General features: G+C 39.9%; 1 protein-coding gene across 3 annotated transcripts in view; it reads left to right on the top strand.

The window, feature by feature from the left end:
• Window positions 1-22,348, top strand: part of CENPF (centromere protein F) — a 61,463-nt gene that overhangs the window by 16,889 nt on the left and 22,226 nt on the right. For 2 of the 3 annotated variants that reach the window (XM_081226178.1, XM_081226179.1), the window contains exons 8-12: window positions 5,455-5,580; window positions 6,529-6,657; window positions 10,851-10,973; window positions 16,788-16,923; window positions 18,875-22,254. In XM_081226178.1, the coding sequence (XP_081082304.1) occupies window positions 5,455-5,580; window positions 6,529-6,657; window positions 10,851-10,973; window positions 16,788-16,923; window positions 18,875-22,254 (3,894 nt within the window). The remainder of the gene's footprint in view (window positions 1-5,454; window positions 5,581-6,528; window positions 6,658-10,850; window positions 10,974-16,787; window positions 16,924-18,874; window positions 22,255-22,348) is intronic. The other variant, XM_081226180.1, reaches the window with a different exon arrangement.

The raw sequence follows: 22,348 nt of genomic DNA, 5'->3' as shown, positions 1-22,348 counted from the left end.
GTTGCTCTAGCAATTGTTGAGAGAGGGATATTGAAGTCTCCCATAATTGTTGATTTGTCTATTTCTCCTGTCTGTTCTGTTTGCTTCACTTATTTTGCAGTTCTGTAGTTTGGTCCATACACATTTAGGATTGCTATGTCTTCTTGGTGGATTGACCCTTATCATTATGCAATATCCCTCAGTGTCTCTGTTAATTTTTTTTATTCTGAAGTCTACTTTATCTGGTAGTAATATAGCCACTCTAGCTTTCCTTTGGTTTATGTTTCATGATGTATTTCTTTCTGTCTTTTTACTTTCAGCCTATCTGTGCTATTAAATTAAAAAGTATGGGCTAACTATAAATTAAAAAATAGGCCTAATGTGAGTTTTGTGTGGACAGCGTATAGTGGGGTCATATTTTTTAATTCACTCTTTTAAAACACTATTCCCTTTTAGAAACACTATCTGTCTTTTAATTAGTATATTTAGATCACTGATATTCAATGTAATTATTGATATGTCATGGCTTAAGTCTTCCATCTTATTTTTTGTTTTTTATTTCTTTCATTTTTCATTCCTCTGTTTCATTTTTCCTGCCTTCCTGTAGGTTACTTGAACATTTTTTAGAATTCCCTTTTGAATTATCGATAGTGTTTCTGAGTGTATTTCTTGGTAGAGCTTTTATAATGATTGTTCTAGATAATGTATATATACATACAATTTATCACAGTTTATTGGTGTTGTCATTCTATCAACACTAATAAAGTATCGAAAATTTACTTCTCTTTTTGTCCTTATACCCTCCCACATTTATAGTATAATTTTCTTCAGTGTTTTCTCTACATACATTTAGAACCACATCAGACAGTGTTATAATTTTTGCTTTACTTGTCAAACATAATTTAGAAAACTGAAGAAGAGATGGAAAGCCTATTGTATATATGTTTATTGTTCATTAACTTACTGTTCCTTCCTTCATGATTCCTTCCATATTTCCTTCTTTCATTATTTCCTTTCTGTTTAGAGAACATCCTTTAACCATTCTTTTAGTGTAGTTACAAATCCTCCAAATTTTCTTTAGTCTGGGAATGTTTTGACTTCCTCTTCATTCTTGGAAGATATTTCTGCAGGGTATAGGATTCTAAAGGTTAACGGTTTTTTTCTTTCAGCACTGTCTTGTTTTTCCTTGGGCCCCAAAGTCTCTTGTTAATCTTCTTTCTTCTCTTTTTTCAGAGCTTTTTTATGTTTATTTTAATGTAATGTGCAAGGTTTTGGATTATCCTTGGTGGGAGGTATAGGGAAATGTTCATCTCTTCCATCTACCTGGAAGTGGTAGGCCAGGTTCATTTTTAGAATTCTTCTAGTGTAGTGCTTTGCACAGAGAAATTCTTGATAACTATGGCTTAGATGTATGAAGGAACATGACCTCCCTCGAGCCATATATTTATTCTCTTTGTGCAATCTGGGTTTGTAATTTGGTTTTCTAAGTTAGAAAGACTTGGATTCAAACCCTGCCTCTACTACATCCCAACTGTGTTGCTATGGAGCTATTTAATTAACTTCTGAACTTCAGTGTCCTAATCAATAAAATGGTGTTAATAATAATGCCTTTGTCATAGGATTGCTGTAAAGTTTGTGATAATTTTTTTTAAATATTTTATTTATTTATTTATTTATTTTCCTTGTTTTTTCTGGCTGCATCACATGTTAGTTGCAGCACATGGGATCTTTGTTGAGGCATGTGGGTTCTTTTCGTTACGGCGTGTGGTCTGCTTGGGTTTCTCTCTCGTTGTGGTGCACAGGCTTCTCTCTAGTTGTGGTGTGCGGGTTTTCTCTCTCTAGTTGTGGTGTGTGGGCTCCAGGGCATGTGGGCTCTTTAGTTTGCGGCACGTGGGCTTCTCTTTGAGGTACTCAAGCTCAATAGTTGTGGCACGTGGGCTTAGTTGCCCCACGGCATGTGGGACCTTAGTTCCCCGACCAGGGATTGAACCTGCATCCCCTGCGTTGGAAGGCAGATTCTTTACCACTGGACCACCAGGGAAGTCCCTGTGATAATTTTTATAAAGGTATTAGCATATAGTGCCTGGCACATGGTGAACTTATAATAATAGTTGTTATTATTATATCAATAAAGTTCCTTGTCAGTTTAGCTCATTTTCAGTTGCATTTCTGCCAAGTCACGCCTTCTCATATAGGAGAATTATACTTATCCTTTTACATTTTGTCTTGTTGGTTTTGGTGTGACAAGGTCACCAAATCCTTGCACTGACTACCATATTTGATGAAGTCTCTTCTTACCAGATCATGAATTAGAATTTTTGACTAGGACAGTGCTGAGAATATAGTTCTGGCTTTCTTTCTATTGGAGACTTCCCTCCAGGTTCTTAAGACTCATTCGTTTAATGCTTTTTGTATTCCATTTTTTTCCTGTAAACTACAAACCCACCTAACTGAAAATTCAGTCCACCTTTCTCCATCTTGTCTCTAAAGATAATACGACCTTGTCCAATATGTTGCTGAAATCAGGTTATGCTTTGTTTATGCTATTCCCTGATGTACCATTAGAACTACCTATTAAATAAAATGGAGCTAATTTGGCCAAAATCAATACGACGTGCTTTAGTGAACATACGCTGTTTCTCGTATGCTTCTTTTCCAAGTATTTACAAACCGCGTGGGATGCAAGGTTTGAACTCATGTAGAAACAGAGTGCTGGGGCTAGCAGCAAAGCTAGACTTCAGCACCCATATTTTACAGCTAAAAACTCATTGGCCCAGAGCACTGAGTCTCCAGGGTCATATGCTGTATATTTTTAAAGGACTTGAACTCTGGACCCTTTTTTAGAGTATTATGGAGCATTCATGACACCTAGTGGCCAGGTACTTGCACATGGATTGTGCATCATAAATATCAGCATAAAAAATAATCTAAATAAAATATAAATTACTCCTAAAGGCTCTTTTTTAAGCTACTGTTTCTAATAAGAAAGAATTGATTGATTCTGAGATCCTCTAGTGGAATATGTTGCAGTTTGAGGGAGTGCCAGCAGAGGGTGCCAAGGGTTCATTCATCTACTCTGCCATGCATGTTTTTTCCCCCCTGAAAATTGGCAGAATTTTATTTTATTTTATTTTTTACATTTATTTATTTATTTGGTTGTGATGCGTCTTAGTTGTGGCAGGCGGGCTCCTTAGTTGCGGCTCAGGGGCTCCTTAGTTGTGGCTCACTAGCTCCTTAGTTGTGGCACGCAGGCTCCTTAGTTGTGGCATGTGAACTCTTAGTTGCGGCATGCATGTGGGATTTAGTTCCCTGACCAGGGATTGAACCTGGGTGCCCTGCATTGGGAGCACAGAGTCTTAACCACTGTGCCAGTGGGGAAGTCCCTGTCAAAATTTTAGACCATCATTTAGGCAATGATTTTTGTCTGAGTTGTTTACTGCTATATCCCCAGTGCCTAGCATGGTGCTAGACATATTTGTTGAGTTCATATTTATTATTATTAGAAATAATTTCTTTCATACTTTTCCTTAGGGATTTAAAAATTCAATAACAATAAGGTTAATGACAAAGGTGTCTTAATGTTCAAAGCAGTGGATTAATTTGAACTACTGCTCAATATTTTAATTTTTGAATCCGGTATTTTAAAGTTATGATATTTGCAAAATCAGACCAGCTTTATCTTTTCATTTTTGGTTAGTTAATAGTTGGTGTCTGGTCTTCCAGGAAAGTCTTACATAATGTTTTCTTTTCCTCTGAATTCTCTGTTAAATTTCTAATAGTTCTAATAGTTCTAAATGGAACTATAATGAGTCTCAGAGAAATACATTAGTGGAGAGATTTGCCAAATTGGGGCACATTTCTTTTGGAACAGGAATTCTCCCCCACTAATGTGAGTTGTTCTTATTCTTTCCTGGGAAGTTAGAGTTGCTTTGTAGGGCAGTTCAAGGATTTGAACACCACAGGGAAGCATCAGAGGAATGGGTTTTAACACTTGAAGATTTAATTTTAGAAGAGCATCCTAAATTTTGATGTAGTTCATGTTTTAAAAATTATTTTAGAGATAACTGGCTATGCATAAAAAAGAATGAAATAATGCCATTTGCAGCCACATAGATGGACCTAGAGCTTATACTAAGTGAAGTTAAGTCAGACAGTGAAAGACAAATATCACCTGATATCACTTATATGTGGAATCTAAAAAATGATACAAATGAACCTGCTTACAAAACAGAAACAGACTCACAGACATAGAAAACAAATTTATGGTTACTAAAGGGGAGAGTGGGAGGAGGGATAAATTGGGAATTTGGGATTAACAGATATACACTACTATATATAAAATAGGTAAACAGTAAGGATCTACTGTAAGGCACAGGGAACTATATTCAATATCTTGTAATAACCTATAATGGAAAAGAATCTGAAAAAGAACATATATGTATGTGTGTGTAACCGAATCACTTTGCTGTATACCTGAAACTGACACAACATTGTAAATCAACTATACTTCAATTAAAAAAAAAGATAACTGGCTAGGTAAAAAGGCAAATGCATGTTCTTCGTGTTGCCTTTGGCAGCTTGGTTAAAACCCATTGTGATATTCTTTGGAGTGCTGTGAACCTCCAGACATTTAAAATGGCATATTGGGAGCATTGTGGAAAGATGCATATTAATATTTAAGTTTCCCACAAAATCTGTTGTGCTTGAAAAACACTATCATATGAGGATAATGGGTACCCTCTGGTTATTTTATAGCCTCTAAATTACGCAGGTCAACATCACTGCATTTTAACCTCTCATTCCCGTGCAACAAAACATTAGGTGAGGGCTTCCCTGGTGGCGCAGTGGTTGAGAATCTGCCTGCTAATGCAGGGGACACGGGTTCGAGCCCTGGTCTGGGAGGATCCCACATGCCGCGGAGCAACTAGGCCCGTGAGCCACAAGTACTGAGCCTGCGCGTCTGGAGCCTGTGCTCCGCAACAAGAGAGGCCGCGATAGTGAGAGGCCCGCGCACTGCGATGAAGAGTGGCCCCCACTTGCCACAACTAGAGAAAGCCCTCGCAGAGAAACGAAGACCCAACATAGCAAAAATAAATAAATTAATTAATAAACTCCTACCCCCAACATCTTCTAAAAAAAAACCAAAAAAACCCCCCCAAAAATTAGGTGAATCATTATTCAGACATGCTGATTTCTTTTTTCATGGCGCAAGTTATGAAGTATTTATTTAAATGGTCTAATGCTTTACATCCTTGCTAATATTTCCCAAATATAAATTTTATGTGTGCTAAAATAATTGTAGTGGTTTTGGTACTTGACTAATTGTTTTAAACCCAACTTTTTATGAAATAAAAATGTCAAAACACTATGTTAAACTTGAACCAGATCATGGGACTAATTTTTCTAAAATTCAAAATGTTTGCTTCTTTCCAAGAATAATTTTGTTTTGTACTGAGTGTCTTAATTTGTTGTTAGTGTATTACTTTGGAACAAAAACTGAAAAAATTGACTGAAGATTTGAGTTGTCAGCGTCAAAATGCAGAAAGTGCCAGATGTTCTCTGGAACAGAAAATCAAGGAAAAAGAAAAAGAGTTCCAAGAGGTAAGGTAAATGGATTCATGAGGAGTTTGTCCAGAAGGCTCTTGTTGGCATTTCCTAGTTTGATCATTTGAAAAGAGGAGTGTCTGTCGTTATTTGGGATGTTCCACTAGAGGGGAAATGCTTTGTGTGGAAAAGGCACTATATTTTCCTTCACACTTTTCCATCTTTTAGTTTTTGACTGGAGAAGGGACTTAGAATGTTCTTTTTTATCCACATTTTCTGATTTGTTTGAAATTTGACACCAAGTAGGAAAGGATTGTATTTCTTATTTCAAACACTCTGTGTTGTAAAGGAAATTGTATTACATTCACCAGGTGTTTTTAAAGGCTGTGAGTTGGCAAATACATTAGAAAGGTAATTGATGGGGAGGGGAAAGAAGTTGGCAGACAAATTAGGGCTGAAGATGCCCTTGCATAAGGCTTGGTATCAGTTTCAGGTGAGTTAGCCTTGAAATGGGTCTATAGTCTTTCAATGAGAGTGACTGGAAATGTTAACCTGGTGTCCCTGTGTGATTATCCAAGTTAATTGGTGGTATTTCCTTCCTGTCATTCTCAATGGTCAGTGGCATAAGCTATTTGACATTTTAAACTCCATTGTTGAGTGTGTTGATTTCTCAGCTGAGTTGTGACTGGCTACAGCTCGGCTCTACTCTTTTGCCCCTGGATACTTCAGAACAGAGGTGATTCATTTAAGTCAGGGATGAGGCGGGAACAGGCCAGTTTCCATGTGTTCTCCTGGCAGACTCCTTCCTCTTCCGCTCAGAGACCCGGATCTGATGCCTGGGACCCGTGCTAAGGCTACCTGTATCAATCATCAGGTAGTCACAGACAGGCTCCCATAATCTTCTGCTCTTACAGAAGAGCATTGCCTGGAGGAAGACTGGGTCTCGCCCTAGGATCTCCCTTGTTAACCAACATCAGTCTGATGCATTTGTCTTTTGCTTTTTAGGAGCTCTCCCGTCAACAGCGTTCCTTCCAAACCCTGGATCAAGAGTTCACTCAGATGAAAGCCAAGCTCACCCAGGAGCTACAGCAAGCCAAGAACATGCACAACATCCTCCAGGCTGAACTGGATAAAGTAGGGTGCTAACTGATTTCTCCCCCATCATTAACCTCCCCACCCCCTTTTTAATACATGTCATTTCTATACCACAGCAGACATATGATACCTTTAAAGAAAAAAAAAAAAAGCTCTATCCTCACTTTCCTTACTTATCAAAGTGGAGAGCAAACTGAACCTTTCTGGGTCTGGGTTTTCTTGTTTAGAGAAGGAGGGCAGTGAGTGAGGATCTCAGATCTGAAGGTCTGCGGGCGTCTCTGATATTCCAGTGGTTCTTGGTCATGCCACCAGCTGGGAGCTATCCCAAGTATTTATGCTTCCAAATAGTCAAAGCACTGAAAATTATAATTATTTAACACTCTCTGCACAAATGATCTCATCTGCTTTTATGGCTTTCTGTGTCATCCATGTGATGATGACACCCATGTTTATATCTCCAGCCTAGACGTCTGGTCTGAATTTCAGACTTGAGGGTGTGCATCTGATATTTCCAGTCACACATGTAATAGGCATCTCACACTTGAAACATGTTATTAATGGAACTCCAACTTTTTTCAGACTTGTTCTTTGCTGAGTCTTCCTTGTCCCAGTGAATAGCAATTCCATTCTTCACATCGCTCAGGTTAAAACCTCAATGTCATCTTCAACTCCTCTTTTCCTCTCAACACCTCAAAGTAATCCATTAAAATTCTGCTGGCTCTACCTTTATTTATTCACACACACACACCCACACACACACGTGTGTGTGCATGTGTATTTGTGTATATCTATGCATATGTATATTTGCATGCATGTGTATATTATATGAATAGTATAAACTTTTGTGTGTTAGAACACAAAATCTATATAGAACAAATGTACAACAATAAATTACTATAAGGCATGCCTCTCTTGTGACCATTATATATGTCAGAGGATAGAGTCTTGTTGGCTACCCCAGAAACCTTTCATGTGCCACATACCTCCATGCTAAGAATAAACCTGACTTCTCTGTCTGTCTTTATGTTTTATACTGGATCTGACTGCGTTCACCATCTCCAGCTCTATATGTGGTCTAAGACACATCATCTCTCACCTGGGTTTCTGTACCAGCATCCTAACTGGTCTCCCTGCTTCCACCCTTCCTCCTCACAGTGTGTTTTCAATCAGCAGCCAGAGTGAGTCTTTTCAAGTGTAGGTCAGATCATGTCACTCCTCTGCTCAGAAGTCTGCAGTTACTCCCCATTTCTCAGAGTAAGAGTCAGGTCCTTCCAAATGTGTGCAGGAGCCTAGGTGGCCTTCCTACCACCTTACCCGCTCACCCCATCTCCCACTCTCCCCTTGCTTACCTGTCCACGTGGCCTCCTTGCCATGGGGGGACACACCCAGCAAGTGGCAGCTTTGGGGTTTGCTCTTGGGGGTGCTCTGTCCCCAGACAGATCTGTAGGGCGTGAGCCTTCACTTTGTGAAACCTTGCTGCTCCAGTGTCACCTTATGAATGACATCTTCCCGTGGTCACTACATAGAACCTTGCCCTCAAATACTTTGTTTCTTTACCTTGCTTTACTTTTCTCCATAACGTCTATCACCTGACATATAATAGAGTTATTTGTTTATTTAAATATTATCTTCTGGGGCTTCCCTGGTGGTGCAGTGGTTAAGAATCCGCCTGCCAATACAGGGGACACGGGTTCGAGCCCTGGTCCGGGGAAGATCCCACATGCCGCGGAGCAACTAAGCCCGTGCGCCACAACTACTGAGCCTGCGCTCTAGAGCCCGTGAGCCACAACTACTGAGTCCACATGCTACAACTACTGAATCCTGTACGCCTAGAGCCCATGCTCCGCAACAAGAGAAGCCACTGCAATGAGAAGCCCATGCACTGCGACGAAGAGTAGCCCCCGCTCACCGCAACTAAAAAGAAAGCCTGCGCGCAGCAACGAAGACCCAATGCAACCAAAAATAAATAAATAAATAAATTAAAAAAGATATTATCTTCCTTCCATCACTCAGATCTTTCCATGAGGACAGGGTCTCGTCTGTTTAGTTTCCTGCTCTATCTGCAATGCGGAAGCACTAAATATCCAGAGCTTTACTGTCAGAAGCAGCAATGTGGTCATTCATTCTTCTTTTTTTTTTTTTTGGCCGCACCCTGAGGCTTGTGGGATTTTAGTTCCCCAACCAGGGATTGAACATGGGCCCTCAGCAGTGAAAGCACAGAGTCCTAACTGCTGGACCACCAGGGAATTCCCAATTCATTCTTTTCTTGACTTCACCCATTTTCCCTGAGAGGGTGACACATTTTAGAGTTTTATGCTGAATATGTCAGGTATTCACCTGTTGTCAGAGTTATACTTATTTTCTTAGTGTTTGTTTCTTTATTTTCTAAAAGTGAGGATTTACCAATTAGGTTGTCTCATATGAAAAATACAGGTTAATTCCCAAATGTAAGATATAGCAGCCTAGGACATGTTGATTTCTAGTAGCAGAGGAGCTGGGGATGGGGGAATGCAGGCGAAATGCGGACAGCCAACATTTATTGACATCTCTTACATACATGGGATCATCTGAAGTTCTGATAGATTCATTCCTTTATCTATCCATCTGTCCAAGTTTGGAAAAAAGAAAAAAAATCTTCGTGTGCCAGGATAAATTGTTATGCACTATTTATTGGATGTCCTCCAAGACTTAAAAATATACATTTGCAAATGTATAATTTTTTTTTTGGTTTTAACTTTTGTTTAAAAGGGAACATTCTGTTGGTAGTGTCTGAGCCTTGTTTTTATTGGATGTTTTGTAGTTTATTTAGTCATTCCCCTACCGATGGGTATTTAGGTTCATGTAGCACCATTGGTAGTATCATTGGGCAGGTAAAGGTGTGTGTTGCTGGTGCTTCTGTAGAACAGCTTCCTACATGTGACATTGATGGCCTCGAGGGCATATGTGTTCTCACGTGTGATAGGTACTTCCAAATTGCCCTCCAGAAAAGTCGTAGCAGTTCACTTGACACCAGCTGTAAGAGGCCTGTTTCCTCCCATCCTCCTAATAGGAGATAGTCCAAGTTTTAAAAATTTTGCCAACTAAGGAGTGAAAAATGTTATCTTATCATTGTTTTAATTCACACTTTTAAAAAATATATATTTATTTATTTGGCTGCCTCGGGTCTTTATTGCAGCGTGAGGGCTCTTGGTTGTGGCGCACGGGCTTCTCTCTAGTTGTGGAGTGTGGGTTTTCTCTTCTCTAGTTGTGGCATGTGGGCTCCAGAGTACAGAGGCTCTGTGGTTTGTGGCACGTGGGCTCTAGTTGAGAGGCACGAGCTCAGTAGTTGCGGCACATGGGCTTAGTTGCCCCACAGCATGTGGGATCTTAGTTCCCTGACCTGGGATCGAACCCGCATCCTCTGCATTGTAAGGCGGATTCTTTACCACTGGACCACCAGGGAAGTCGCAATTCACACTTTCTTTTTTTTTTTTTTTTTTTTTTTGCGGTACGCGGGCCTCTCACTGCTGTGGCCTCTCCCATTGCGGAGCACAGGCTCCGGACGCGCAGGCTCAGCGGCCATGGCTCACGGGCCCAGCCGCTCCGCGGCACGTGGGATCCTCCCGGACCGGGGCACGAACCCGCGTCCCCTGCATCAGCAGGCGGACCCTCAACCACTGCGCCACCAGGGAAGCCCCCCACACTTTCTTGATTACCATTGAGGTTATTTCTTTCAGAAGGTGATTTGCCATTTGTATCTTTTGTATAACATTTCTGTTTCTGTCCTTTGCTCTTTTTTTTAATGGGCTTGCCTCTTTGTATATTGAATCATAGATGTGCTTTATGTGTTGTATTTTGGAAATATCATTTTTATTCTGTTGTATTTATTGCAAATGTGTTCTCCCAGTTTGTTTTCTCAACTTTTGTTATTTCTTATCTCATTTTTTAAAATTTAGTTTATTACTATTTAGTTGTGTTTTTTTTTTTGTGGTTAATTGTTTTCCTTGTGGCTTCCTCCTCAAACCCAGCCTTTTTCATCAACACATGCTGCTGCCAAGTAATGTCACAGGTTGACATGATGGTATTTTAAGTTCAACTTCTAGGGCCTTATTAAGCTGTGACGTATAGTGTGTCTCAACCAAAATAGATGGCATCAATTCTTATATTCCATGACCTTTTTATTCTTCTTTAAGAATAAATAGTTATTTAAAAAGTAAAGAAAAATGAAGCTTTGCTTTGTTTTCTATTTGTAGGTCACATCTGTAAAGCACCAGCTGGAAAAAAAATTGGAAGAGTTTAAGGAAAAGTTCAGTAGAACTGAACAGACCTTACAGGCGAGTGAGACCAAGGAAAATGAGCTGAGGAGAAGCAGTGAGGTAAGTGAGGGGTAGAGAAGAGTATTTGTCAACTTCTGTACAGGAGGAAGTGGGAGGGTTAAAGAATTTCTGTACCATTTTCTAGTAGTTTATTATAGCTACATTTTTGTTTTTAATTTTCCAGAAGTATATATTACAAAGTGTTTTGTATATAATCTATGACATAGAACATGTGGTTTTTTTTTTTTCACTTTCTATTCTGATATAACTTACTAATATGCATCTAGCAATTATAGGAAAGCATGACTTATATTAAGATCATGTACTACTCTTTTGTTTTTTTTTTAAGATTGTTTTAGACCACCTGTGAGGTGGAAGGATGGAAGAAAGCAAGGGATTTTCTAAATGGAAAGAAACAAAACTGGTGATGGGAGGTATAATTTAAATCCCTTTTCCAAGGGTTGGCTTTTGCGTCATCAAATATTAAAAACCTTGTGCAAAGTGATAGACTTAAATATAAAATTTTTTACAGATAAAGAGTTTCTAGATTTAGTATTGTTATAAAAACATCAAGTAATTGTAAATTGTATTACTCTGGCTTCAGCAGTCAACATTAACTTTCATGTTGAGTGTGTGCAGGCATAGGTGATGGTGTCTTTGCTGGGGTTTTTTTGGCCACACCGCATGGTATACGGGATCTTAGTTCCCCCACCAGGGATCAAACCTCCACCTCCTGCAGTGGAAGCATGGAGTCTTAACCACTTGATCACCAGGGAATTTCCGTGATGGTGTCTTTGGAGAGTCATGGTAACGATACAAAATGGTGGATGAGGTTTCCCGATGGCATGGAGTACAGGGCGTACCCTGATGTTGCTTCTACTGATAGGATTTTATCTGTACTTACTTTATTTATTTATTTATTTATTTTTGGCTGTGTTGGGTCTTCGTTGCTGCGCACAGGCCTTCTCTAGCTGTGGTGAGCGGGGGCTACTCTTCGTCGCGTTGCTCGGGCTTCTCATTGTGGTGGCTTCTTTTGTTGCGGAGCATGGACTCTAGGCACACGGGCTTTGGTAGTTGTGGCACACGGGTTCAGTAGTTGTGGCTCGTGGGCTTTAGAGCGCAGGATCAGGAGTTGTGGCACACGGGCTTAGTTGTTACGCAGCGTGTGGGATCTTCCCGGACCAGGGCTCGAACCCGTGTCCCCTGCATTGGCAGGCGGATTCTCAACCACTGCGCCAACAGGGAGGTGTCTGTACTTACTTTAATTTGCTTCTCTCTGAATATATTTTGTTGCTTGGAGTTTATTTTAAAGGGCTTAATTAAGAATCATTTAGGGACAGTTAATAGACTGAAACAATATGAATAGAGTCATAAATCTGGATTGTAGTTTTATGAAAAAGCACATCAGAACAGTAGAGGTTTCTTTTCCAACAAATGTTACAGGAAAGAATTTGTTTTCACTAATCTTTTAGCTATTTTGCAGTTACTTTTTAGATTGTACGGTTTTTTGTTTGTTTGTTTGTTTTGTAAGTTCTCTGTAACGAACAGTGATTTATCCAGGTGAGGCAAGTCTAAATATATTTATCCCCTCAGCTTCAAGGAGTGTATTATGGTTATAAAATCAGAACGTCTGTCAGTAGCAAAGAAGAGGTTGTTAAAGCAGCTATAGCCTCAGAGGGGTAATACTGCTGGAGAGAGGAGGCCACAGCCCCAGAAACCCGAGTGGAAGAAAACTTCATATCAGATGATGGTTTCATCAGCAAACGTTTTTAAATGAAAGCGTTTGTTTCAGCAAAACAAATGTTCGCCTTTTGGCCAGTGGGGACCAACCAACAGATGCTTCTGCTAACATTTCCACAGGCAGACTGGCACCAAGCTCTTCCCTCTGTGAGCTACCCTTTCAGCCAGGAACTCTCCCGCGACTCCACTGGCTGCCTGGTGGAAACATTTTGTAAAATCGATCGACTGGTTAAGAGGGTCCAAACACTTTGCAAACGGTTTGCTTGGCCAAGGCTCCATAGTGGGCTGGACATTTCTTGCAGGTGTTTCTGAAGACTCATGCATCCCTGCAGGGCCTGGTTTGTCAGCTGTGGAGCTGTCCACCATGAGCTCTAGCTAAATGCCCATCATGTTGCACTTAATATTTCATTGATTTCTGTGTCCAGTGAGGGCAGTCATTGGAGATGCGTAGCTGAGGGCCAGGGAATTCATTTAGTATTTGTCTTTAATGTATGTTTTTGTGTGTGTGCCTTTTGAGGATGATATCAAGAATTCAAAGGGTTTAGCTGGCTCTTGCAGTTTGAATTGGGATTGGAATCAGAAAAGCAATTTACCCAGTTAGACTGGTGGTATAACTTCGAGGTAAAATTTTGGTGGCTTTAAAGTGAGCGAGATCTGAAATTGCATCACTTTTCTGCCACCTCCCTGCTGTGTGACCTTGGGACAATGCTTACCATTTCTGAGTCTGACTTTCCTCATCTGCACATGGGGACTAATACTAACCCTCTCTTTTCAGAGCTGCATTAATGATTAACTTAAGTATTGTATGTCAAATGTTTAGACCCGTGCCCAGCACATAAGGGCTCTTTGGTCTTCACAGCTGTTGTAACTTTTTGATGCTACCAGTTTGCTCTCACCCATAGGCAGAGAAAGGATGGGCAAAGGAAAGGGCATCTGAGATTTTTCACATATAAAATTACAGCCTATTCTAGTCTTATCGCGCCGGGTATCTTTCTGTGTCTAATTATAAGTACAAACAAGTTTAGCACGCTTATAGGTTTTGGATGCCGAAAAAATGAGACAGTTGTACTGAAATTTTCCTTGTCCATGTTTAGCAAACTAATATGCTGCTCACAGTGAGAAATTATCAGTAGTGGAAATGTGATTTAATGGCCCAATCAAGGGTAAAGTTAGCATTTAGTATCAAAGTGAATGGAAGGCTTCGATAAGCTGCTCATCCAGCATCCAGTGCCAACCCCATAGCATTGGGGTTAGGCAATCATATACCATCATTTGATAGCCAAGATGAGGGAACACTTGCTTGGGTACCTTCCCTAGCGTGGGGACCTGTATTACGACGGGGTCCGCTAAGGGGCCTGGTCTGGCAGGCAAGAATGATGAGGTGGAAGGGGAAAAACACATCCTTTGCATCCATCCCTGGTTCACCATATAGACTTCGCCCAGCAGGGGACATATTAAGCTTCATTCATGGATGGGATCACGAAATGCCACACAGTAACTGAAATTTGTTTTGTCTGGTCCTAGGAAATGATGCTTCCCTGGCTGCTCCTAAACCAAAGTTTATCTGGCTGGAATTGCTCCCTAAGCTCTAAGGCTGACTTGTGGTTATAGGGTTTTTTGTTGTGTTTTTCCAGACTAGTGCCCAACTCTGCAAATCATGTGAGGTTGCAGGAGCTGCCTAGGAGAATATATCCTTGTATGCTTAATGCATCGTTGGCAATGAGCCACGCAGTCAAGTCTTAAGTGGCTGTAAGCTGTGCAGAAAACTAATTGCTGATGGGTGGCAGCCTACAGCTCCATTTTCAGATGTTCATTTTCTAAATTCTGGCTTTTTAAAATTCTTGGGTTGGCCATAGCCATAGCATGATAAGCCTGCTGGGTCCCAGGATTGGCTGAACATTTCTTCATTTGAAACAAGTATTTATGGAACTACTGCCAGAATAGACAAAGACTTGTTAATCTTTTCATTGAGCTTAGTATTCATTTAAATGTCTCCTGTTATACACAGACATGGATAGAGACGAACAGACACATAAACATAAGTTGCACCCTCCCTCCTGGGGTCCCTCCCCACCTCTTCTCCTCCTTTTCACCTTCCTTCCTCCTACTGGGATGCATCGAGCTTTGCATACAGTGTCTTGTCAGCTTTCTTGTCACGCCTAGATGTAGGTGCCATTTGATTTGATGATTTTTTTTAGGGTAAAAAATATAAGTTGCAAAATAAAAATGCTAAGTCAACTCAGATGGTTGCATTCTAGTTACTCTTATGTTGAGCTCATTTAGCTGATCTTAGCATTGATCACACACATCGAGCTGCTGTTAAATTTTAGGAAGAAACACTACTGACAATGCTCCATTACCCTTGTTAAAGTACGTTAAGGTATTTTTCCTTTCACATCTGTGATCTCATTTGAGTGGTGATTATCTTGGAGCCTGAAGAGCAAACAAGCGATTATAGATTCTCTAGTTGAATGATGCTAGTTTAAGTCAGTAACATCATTGCACTTTAGTGATCATTCTTTGCAGAATTTCACAATGACTGGTATGAACGTCAGTCTTGAGATGAGTTGGAGCGGGCTTTTAGTTCTGGTTGATCTCTTAATTTGACAGCTTGTCAGTTGAGCTCATGGAAGGGAGGTAGGATCAGGACAAAGGAGACAGAAATATAACTACAACGGACTCTGTCTTATTTTGATGATGAAATGAACATATATACATGAACACAGCAGCTGCCAGCAAGTTTTCAAGTACTTTCTACCAGCCAGATTCTCCCTCTTCTTGAATTTGGCTTTGCTACGTTGGTACCCATCTGCTGGTAGTAACCAGACTGATAATTGAAGGCAGGCTTCCAGCACTGTATTGCCAGGGCCATCTGTTTTCCAACAGTGCAGTAGGGTTTGGAGGATGGGTCTTAATTGTTTCTTTAAGATTCAAAAATTTCCCCTACTTTTCAGCTTTTCAGAGGGATATTTTTTAAGTGTGTGTGTGTGTGTGTGTGTGTGTGTGTGTGTGTTTTAAAGTCAGGCTTGTGAATCCCCCCCCACACCGAGGATGGGAGTTGCTTGATTCTGTCAGTTTGTAATGATATATGCCAATTCCCAGTGGTCCAGAGGGTGGCATATAGTATAGGTTGAAATACTTATCAGCTGTAATGTCATTGAAGGTTGAACAGCAGGTTGAGGAATATGGATAGAGGATTTATAATATTTATTATGCAAGTCATGTGGTTAATAAGAAGCATTTTTATTCAGCATGCAAATATTACTTCATTTTAAGACTCAGAAAAATAGACAGGTCTCCCTAGAAAATAGTATGGGGCTGCATATGTGTCTCTGCTACTCTATGGCACATAGATGCATGGGTCCTTCATTTAATCAGGTACCCAAAGGACCTTTTTTCACTGTGAAATCTCAGATTCCTCCACCCAGAATTAATTCTTCCATGCTCCAGCCCTCTCACTTCCCATAGGACACTTCATCTCTCTTGAGGATTTAGTGCATCTTGGTGTGTATTAAGTGATTGGTATTACATCTTCCCCCACTGGCGGGTACCTGGTCCTGGGGGCAGAGACTCTCTTAATTTGTAGCTGCACCTTTCATAATGCCCATTCCAATATCTTTACATTGCAGACTTTCTTAATAAACATTTAATAAAGGTAATTTTACTCATAAAGACATTCCCATAACAGTGAACCTTAAGATGGTTTTATAACAAAACATCAAAATTTGTCATGTGAATTTTTTGGTTCGATAGCACCTTAGAACTTTGCAAAGATATATTTGACCATTCAGGTGTGATGGGGACTTGGAGCATTTGTGTCTTTGGGGAGCTTGTAAATAGGGTTTTCCTTATGAACAAACATTTTCACAACCGTAGGGACATCCAGAAAGTTCAAAAAATACATATTTCTCGAAGTAAAAAGATTATCATCCGTTTTGGGTTTTGTGCTTTTGACTTCTATTTATAAAATCATTTTATTGAAGTAAAACTATGTAACTTTTTGCTCAAAGGGAAAGTGTGATTCCTCCCCTAGTGAGATACACACACAGTCCCATTAGGGACCCTCACCAAGGCAGAAGTCCTAAGTTGCTTGAGCATTTGCTTGGGTGGTAACTAACTAAACCTGTGCTTTAGGAAATGAAGAGGGAAAACAGCCTCCTTAAGAGTCAGTCTGAGCAAAGGGCCAGAGAAGTTTGCCACCTGGAGGAAGAACTGAAGAAGGCCAAGCAGCGTTTGAGTCAGAGCCAGAACTTTGCAGAAGAAATGAGGGGTGAGTAAATGTAGCGTTTTTGAGTTCTTTCTCTAGGCTAATGTTCCCATGAGGGAGGATGGATATCATTAGAAGCTTCTTTGAATTTTTCCATATCTTCTCCCAGAGAGAGATGCCTGCAGTTGATGTGGAAAAAGTTTTTGCTTTTCCACTTTTTCGTTTCCAGAGTGATAACTGGACTTTTTTTTTTTTTATTGGAACACACTGAGTCCCCAGATGCCTGGTTTTCAGCACTTTGAAACCAGAAGGGTAAATATTTTCCACACAAAAGTAAATTGTCGGCGCTGTCTCTCGCTCCAGAGTGCTATTTTGTGTCTCAAATGTGTTTGTTAGTTACATCCAGACGGCGCATCTTCTCACCCATCGCCATTTCCCTTATAATGGAAAATCCTATGTTAAATGCATGTTTTCCCAGCCCTTAGTGACCATTGTTTTGGGATGGCTTACTTGACTGAATGATTTTATTTCCTTATTCTCTGTATAGCCATAGAATGATGCTGTATACACCAAATGAATCCACTGTTCGTTTCACATTTATGTATATGTGCCTTGAGTCTTTACTTACACTTATGTTCTCCCTGAGGTATTTGCACATCTTGGATTTCTTTTAACCTGACTTGTGGAATGGGTGTCACACTTCTCTGTGACTGTTTTCTTTTTTAAATTCCAGTCTCCCTAAGACAGCTTTCAATTTTTCCATGACAGGAGGTAGAAATGTCAATCTTCAACTTTTTGGAAAGAAAACTATAGGAAAAGAAAGGGTTAGGGCGTTTTTTAGTGTTGGTCACCAGTATCGTTGTTTGAGGTCCTCACACGCAAAGTGGACTGATATCCCCTGTGGCGATATCTCCACCAGCCTTCCACTCTCAGTATGTAGACTGAGATTAGGGGGCTAAAAACAGGAATGATTTCTAGTTACATCTGAGTTTATAATACATGCTACCTTTTTCATCTGCTATTGAGATTCTCAACTTTTATTCTTCCTCAACATACTTGGGAAGCCTTCCCATCATTGTTGAATGAAAGCAGTGTGGTTATTCTCAACTAGGAGAGGCCAGTGGGCAGAGGGGAGTTTTTAGGCAGAGGACAGGTGGTAATGGAGTTTGTGACATCTTCCTGATGATTCTCATCTTCACAGGCACCACCCTCACTGTGAGGGGCCAGGATGTGGGGAGATATTGCTTCTCAGTGATACTCACACGTAGGCCTCGAGAGTTACTAATATATAGCACCATATACTATTAAGATATATATATATTAGTTGAAGTATAGTTGATTTACATGTCAGTTTCAGGTGTACAGCACAGTGATTGTTTTATATATATACACACACACATGCACACACACACATATATCCTTTTTCAGATTTTTTCCCCTTATAAGTTATTACAAAATATTGAGTATAATTCCCTGTAGCACTTTATACTCTAGTGCTTATGCCTGATCCTATGTATTTTTTGGCTAAAATGGCGAAGAAGTTATTTACTTTTCTGAGAAAACTGGAATACTCCATAGTATTCCTGAGATATTTCCATTTTAGTGCTGCTCTTGTCACACTTTTCTCTCCTTGAATAAGTATTTCCAAAGGGCAAAAATATGCATATACATAAACACATACAAGGAAAAAGAATAAAAGAAAGTTTCATGTGCTTAGGAAAATAATCCCTTGGTATTTTATACAACAACACTTTCTTAAGCTGCTGAGAAAGGAGATAAACAAATGTATTGCCATCCTGAAAAGGACCATTTTCTCATTGTCTTTATATAAGCTTAGATAATTATCAGGTGATCTACTTTCAAGGAGGTATGCAGGCAATAATGCCAGTTTGTACAGGACTTGAGAAGCTGTTAGTTTGTTTGGATTTTTTTTTTTTTTTTTAGAGTTTAGAATTCTTGTAGAATAAATATTTATTAAAACCATGACAACTTAAAAAAATATTTTTTTTAATAGCTAAGAATACGTCTCAGGAAACCATGTTAAGAGATCTTCAAGAAAAAATAAATCAGCAAGAGAATTCCTTGACTTTAGAGAAACTGAAGCTTGCCTTGGCTGATCTGGAAAAGCAGCGAGATTGTTCTCAAGACCTTTTGAAGAAAAGGGAACATCACATTGAACAACTGAATGAAAAGTTAAGCAAAACAGAGAGAGAGTCCGAAGCTTTATTGAGTGCTTTGGAATTAAAGAAGAAAGAATATGAAGAATTGAAAGAAGAGAAAACTCTGTTTTCTCGCTGGAAAAGTGAAAATGAACAACTTTTAAATCAGATGGAATCAGAAAAGGAAAGCTTGCAGAGTAAAATTAATCACTTGGAAACCTGTCTTAAGACACAACAAATAAAAAGTCACGAATACAATGAGAGGGTAAGAACATTGGAGATGGAAAGAGAAAATCTAAATGTCGAGATCAGGAACCTTCACAATGTGATAGACAGCAAGACTGCAGAGGCAGAGACACAGAAGCAAGCTTATGGAGAACTACAACAGAAAGCCGAGTTCTCAGATCAGAAACATGAGAAGGAAATAGAAAATATGTGTTTGAAAATTTCTCAGCTTACCGGGCAAGTTGAAGATCTAGAAGATAAGCTTCAGTCACTGTCAAGTGAAATAATGGACAAAGACCAGCGTTACCAAGACTTGCATGCTGAATCTGAGAGCCTCAGGGATCTGCTAAAATCCAGAGATTCCTCTGTGGTGACAAATGAGCCTCATCAGAGAAGTCTTTTGGCATTTGAACAGCAGTCTGCAGTGAGTAATTCCTTTGCAAATATAATTGAAGAACAGGAAAGGAGCGAATGCCATTTAGAAACAGACCAAAGTCCAAAAAGCTCATCCATGTTACAAAACAGAGTCATTTCTCTTGAATTTTCATTAGAGTCTCAAAAGCAGATGAACTCAGATCTGCAAAAGCAGTGTGAAGAATTGGTGCAAATCAAAGGAGAAATTGAAGAAAATCTCATGAAAGCAGAACAGATGCATCAAAGTTTTGTGGCTGAAACAAGTCAACGAATTAGTAAGTTACAAGAAGACACTTCTGTTCATCAGAATGTTGTTGCTGAAACTTTAGTTGCCTTGGAGAGCAAGGAAAGAGAGTTACAACTTTTGAATGAAAAGTTAGAAACTGAGCAGGCAGAGATTCAAGAATTAAAAAAGAGTAACGATTTACTTCAGGAATCTCTAAAGGAGCTACAACTTTTGTCTGAAACTCTGAGCTTGGAGAAAAAGGAAATGAGTTCCATCATTTCTCTTGATAAAAAGGACATTGAAGAGCTGACCCAAGAGAATGGTACTCTCAAGGAAATTAATGCAACCTTAACCCAAGAGAAGATGAACTTGCTCCAAAAAACTGAGAGTTTTTCAAACTGTATAGATGAAAGAGACAAAAGCATTTCAGAGTTATCTGACCAGTACAAACAAGAAAGACTTACTTTACTCCAAAGATGCGAAGAAACAGGAAATGCATTTCGGGATCTTAGTGAAAAATATAAAGCAGAGCAGGAAAAGAACTCTAAGTTAGAATGCTTGCTGAATGAATGCACGAGTGTTTGTGAAGAGAGAAAAAATGAATTGGGACGGCTAAAGGAAACATTTGCAAGGGAACACCAAGCATTTGTATCACAATTAGCATTAGCTGAAGAAAGAAACCAGAGTTTAATACTAGAGTTGGAGACAGTGCAGCAGGCCCTGAGATCTGAGATTACAGATATCCAAAGCAATTCCAAGAGGGAGGCTGACAGTTTAAAGCAAGAAATCACGACTTTAAAGGAAGAACAAAGTAAGATGCAACAGGAAGTTAATGCCTTATTACAAGAGAAGGAGCACCTGATGGAATTAATGAAGATGAAACATGAGCATCAGCATCTAGAATTGGAACCAATTCAAGACTCTGTGAAAGTAGCAGAGAGGAAGATAAATACATGTCATGTTCAACTTCCGATGGACCTTGAAGTTAAAGATGCTTCTCTAGATAGTTATAATGCGCAACTGGCACAAGTAGAAACTAAAGTGAGAAACATGGAATTAAAACTTCAGGAGAGTGAGAAGGAGGAGTACCTACAGCACGGATTACAAATTAGAGGAGAATTAGAAACTGGAGATGTGCAACAAGGCACTCAGTCACAAGATATTAGCGGCCTTGGAAACTTTGAAATAGATCCAGAGGAAAAATATATTTCGGTGCTTCACGAGTTGTCAACAAGTCAGCAGGACAATGCCCACCTGCAGTGCTCTCTACAGACGGCAATGAACAAGCTGGAGGAGTTAGAGAAGATGTGTGAGGCGTTGCAGGTGGAAAAGCTTGAACTCATATCTGAGCTAAACGACTCAAGATCAGAATGTGTCACAGCAACTAGCAAAATGGCAGAAGAGGTAGGGAAACTAGTAAATGAAGTTAAAATATTAAATGACGAAAATGGACTTCTCCAAGGTGAGTTCGTGAAAGAAATGCCAGAAAGTGAATTTGGTGAACAGCAAGATGAGCAGACGTCTGTGTCCTTAAATCCTTTGGATGACAGTAATTCCTATGAGCACTTGACAGTGTCAAACAAAGAAGTTCACATGCACTTTGCTGAATTACAGGAGAAATTCTCATCTTTACAGAGTGAACACAAAATTTTGCATGATCAGCACTGTCAGATGAGCTCTAAGATGTCAGAGCTACAGTCCTACATTGACACATTAAAGGCTGAAAATTCAGTCTTGTCCACGAGTCTGAGAAACTCTCAAGGTGACTTGGTAAAGGAGGTGATGCCAGGACCTGGGGAGAAGCATTTTCTGTCCTTGTCACTCTCTGGTGTGACTGACAGCCCTGGTAATGCAATAGAATCCTCTTTTTACAAAGATCTTTTAGAGCATATGGGAGAAACATCCCTTTTGAATAATTTAGATAGGACTGTTTTGGCAAACCACTCCAGTGTAGAGGAGGTCTCTTGCAGTAGTCTGGAGGAGGAGAATCTGACTGAGAAAGAAATCCCCTCTGCCCCGGTGAGGAGCGTTGAAGAACTTGAGACTGTCTGTCAGATGTACCTGCAGTCCTTCAAGAAGCTAGAAGAGAAAATTGAAAGTCAAGGGATTACGAAAAATAAGGAAATCGAAGAACTTGAACGGCTACTAAGTTCTTCAAGGGAAGAGCTTGACTGTCTCAGGAAGCAGTATTTGTCAGAAAATGAACAGTGGCAGCAGAAGCTGACAAGTGTGACAGCAGAGATGGAGTCCAAGTTGGCGGCAGAAAAGAAACACACGGAACACCTCACACTTGAGCTTGAAGTAGCGCGACTCCAGCTTCAAGGTCTGGACTTAAGCTCTCGGTCTCTGCTTGGCACCGACATAGAAGATGTAAGTATGTGGGACTGACATGCTATTTCTCAAATCAAGTGCCTAGTAGGCACGCAATCAATGCTTGTTGAATTGAAATCGAAATTAAATCTAA

This window comes from Mesoplodon bidens (assembly GCF_964165515.1).
Source record: "Mesoplodon bidens genome assembly, chromosome: 2".
In the NCBI taxonomy this organism is placed as follows: domain Eukaryota; kingdom Metazoa; phylum Chordata; class Mammalia; order Artiodactyla; family Ziphiidae; genus Mesoplodon; species Mesoplodon bidens.
The sequence above is the reverse complement of the archived record's forward strand: the minus strand, read 5'-3'. Positions and strand labels throughout refer to the sequence as shown.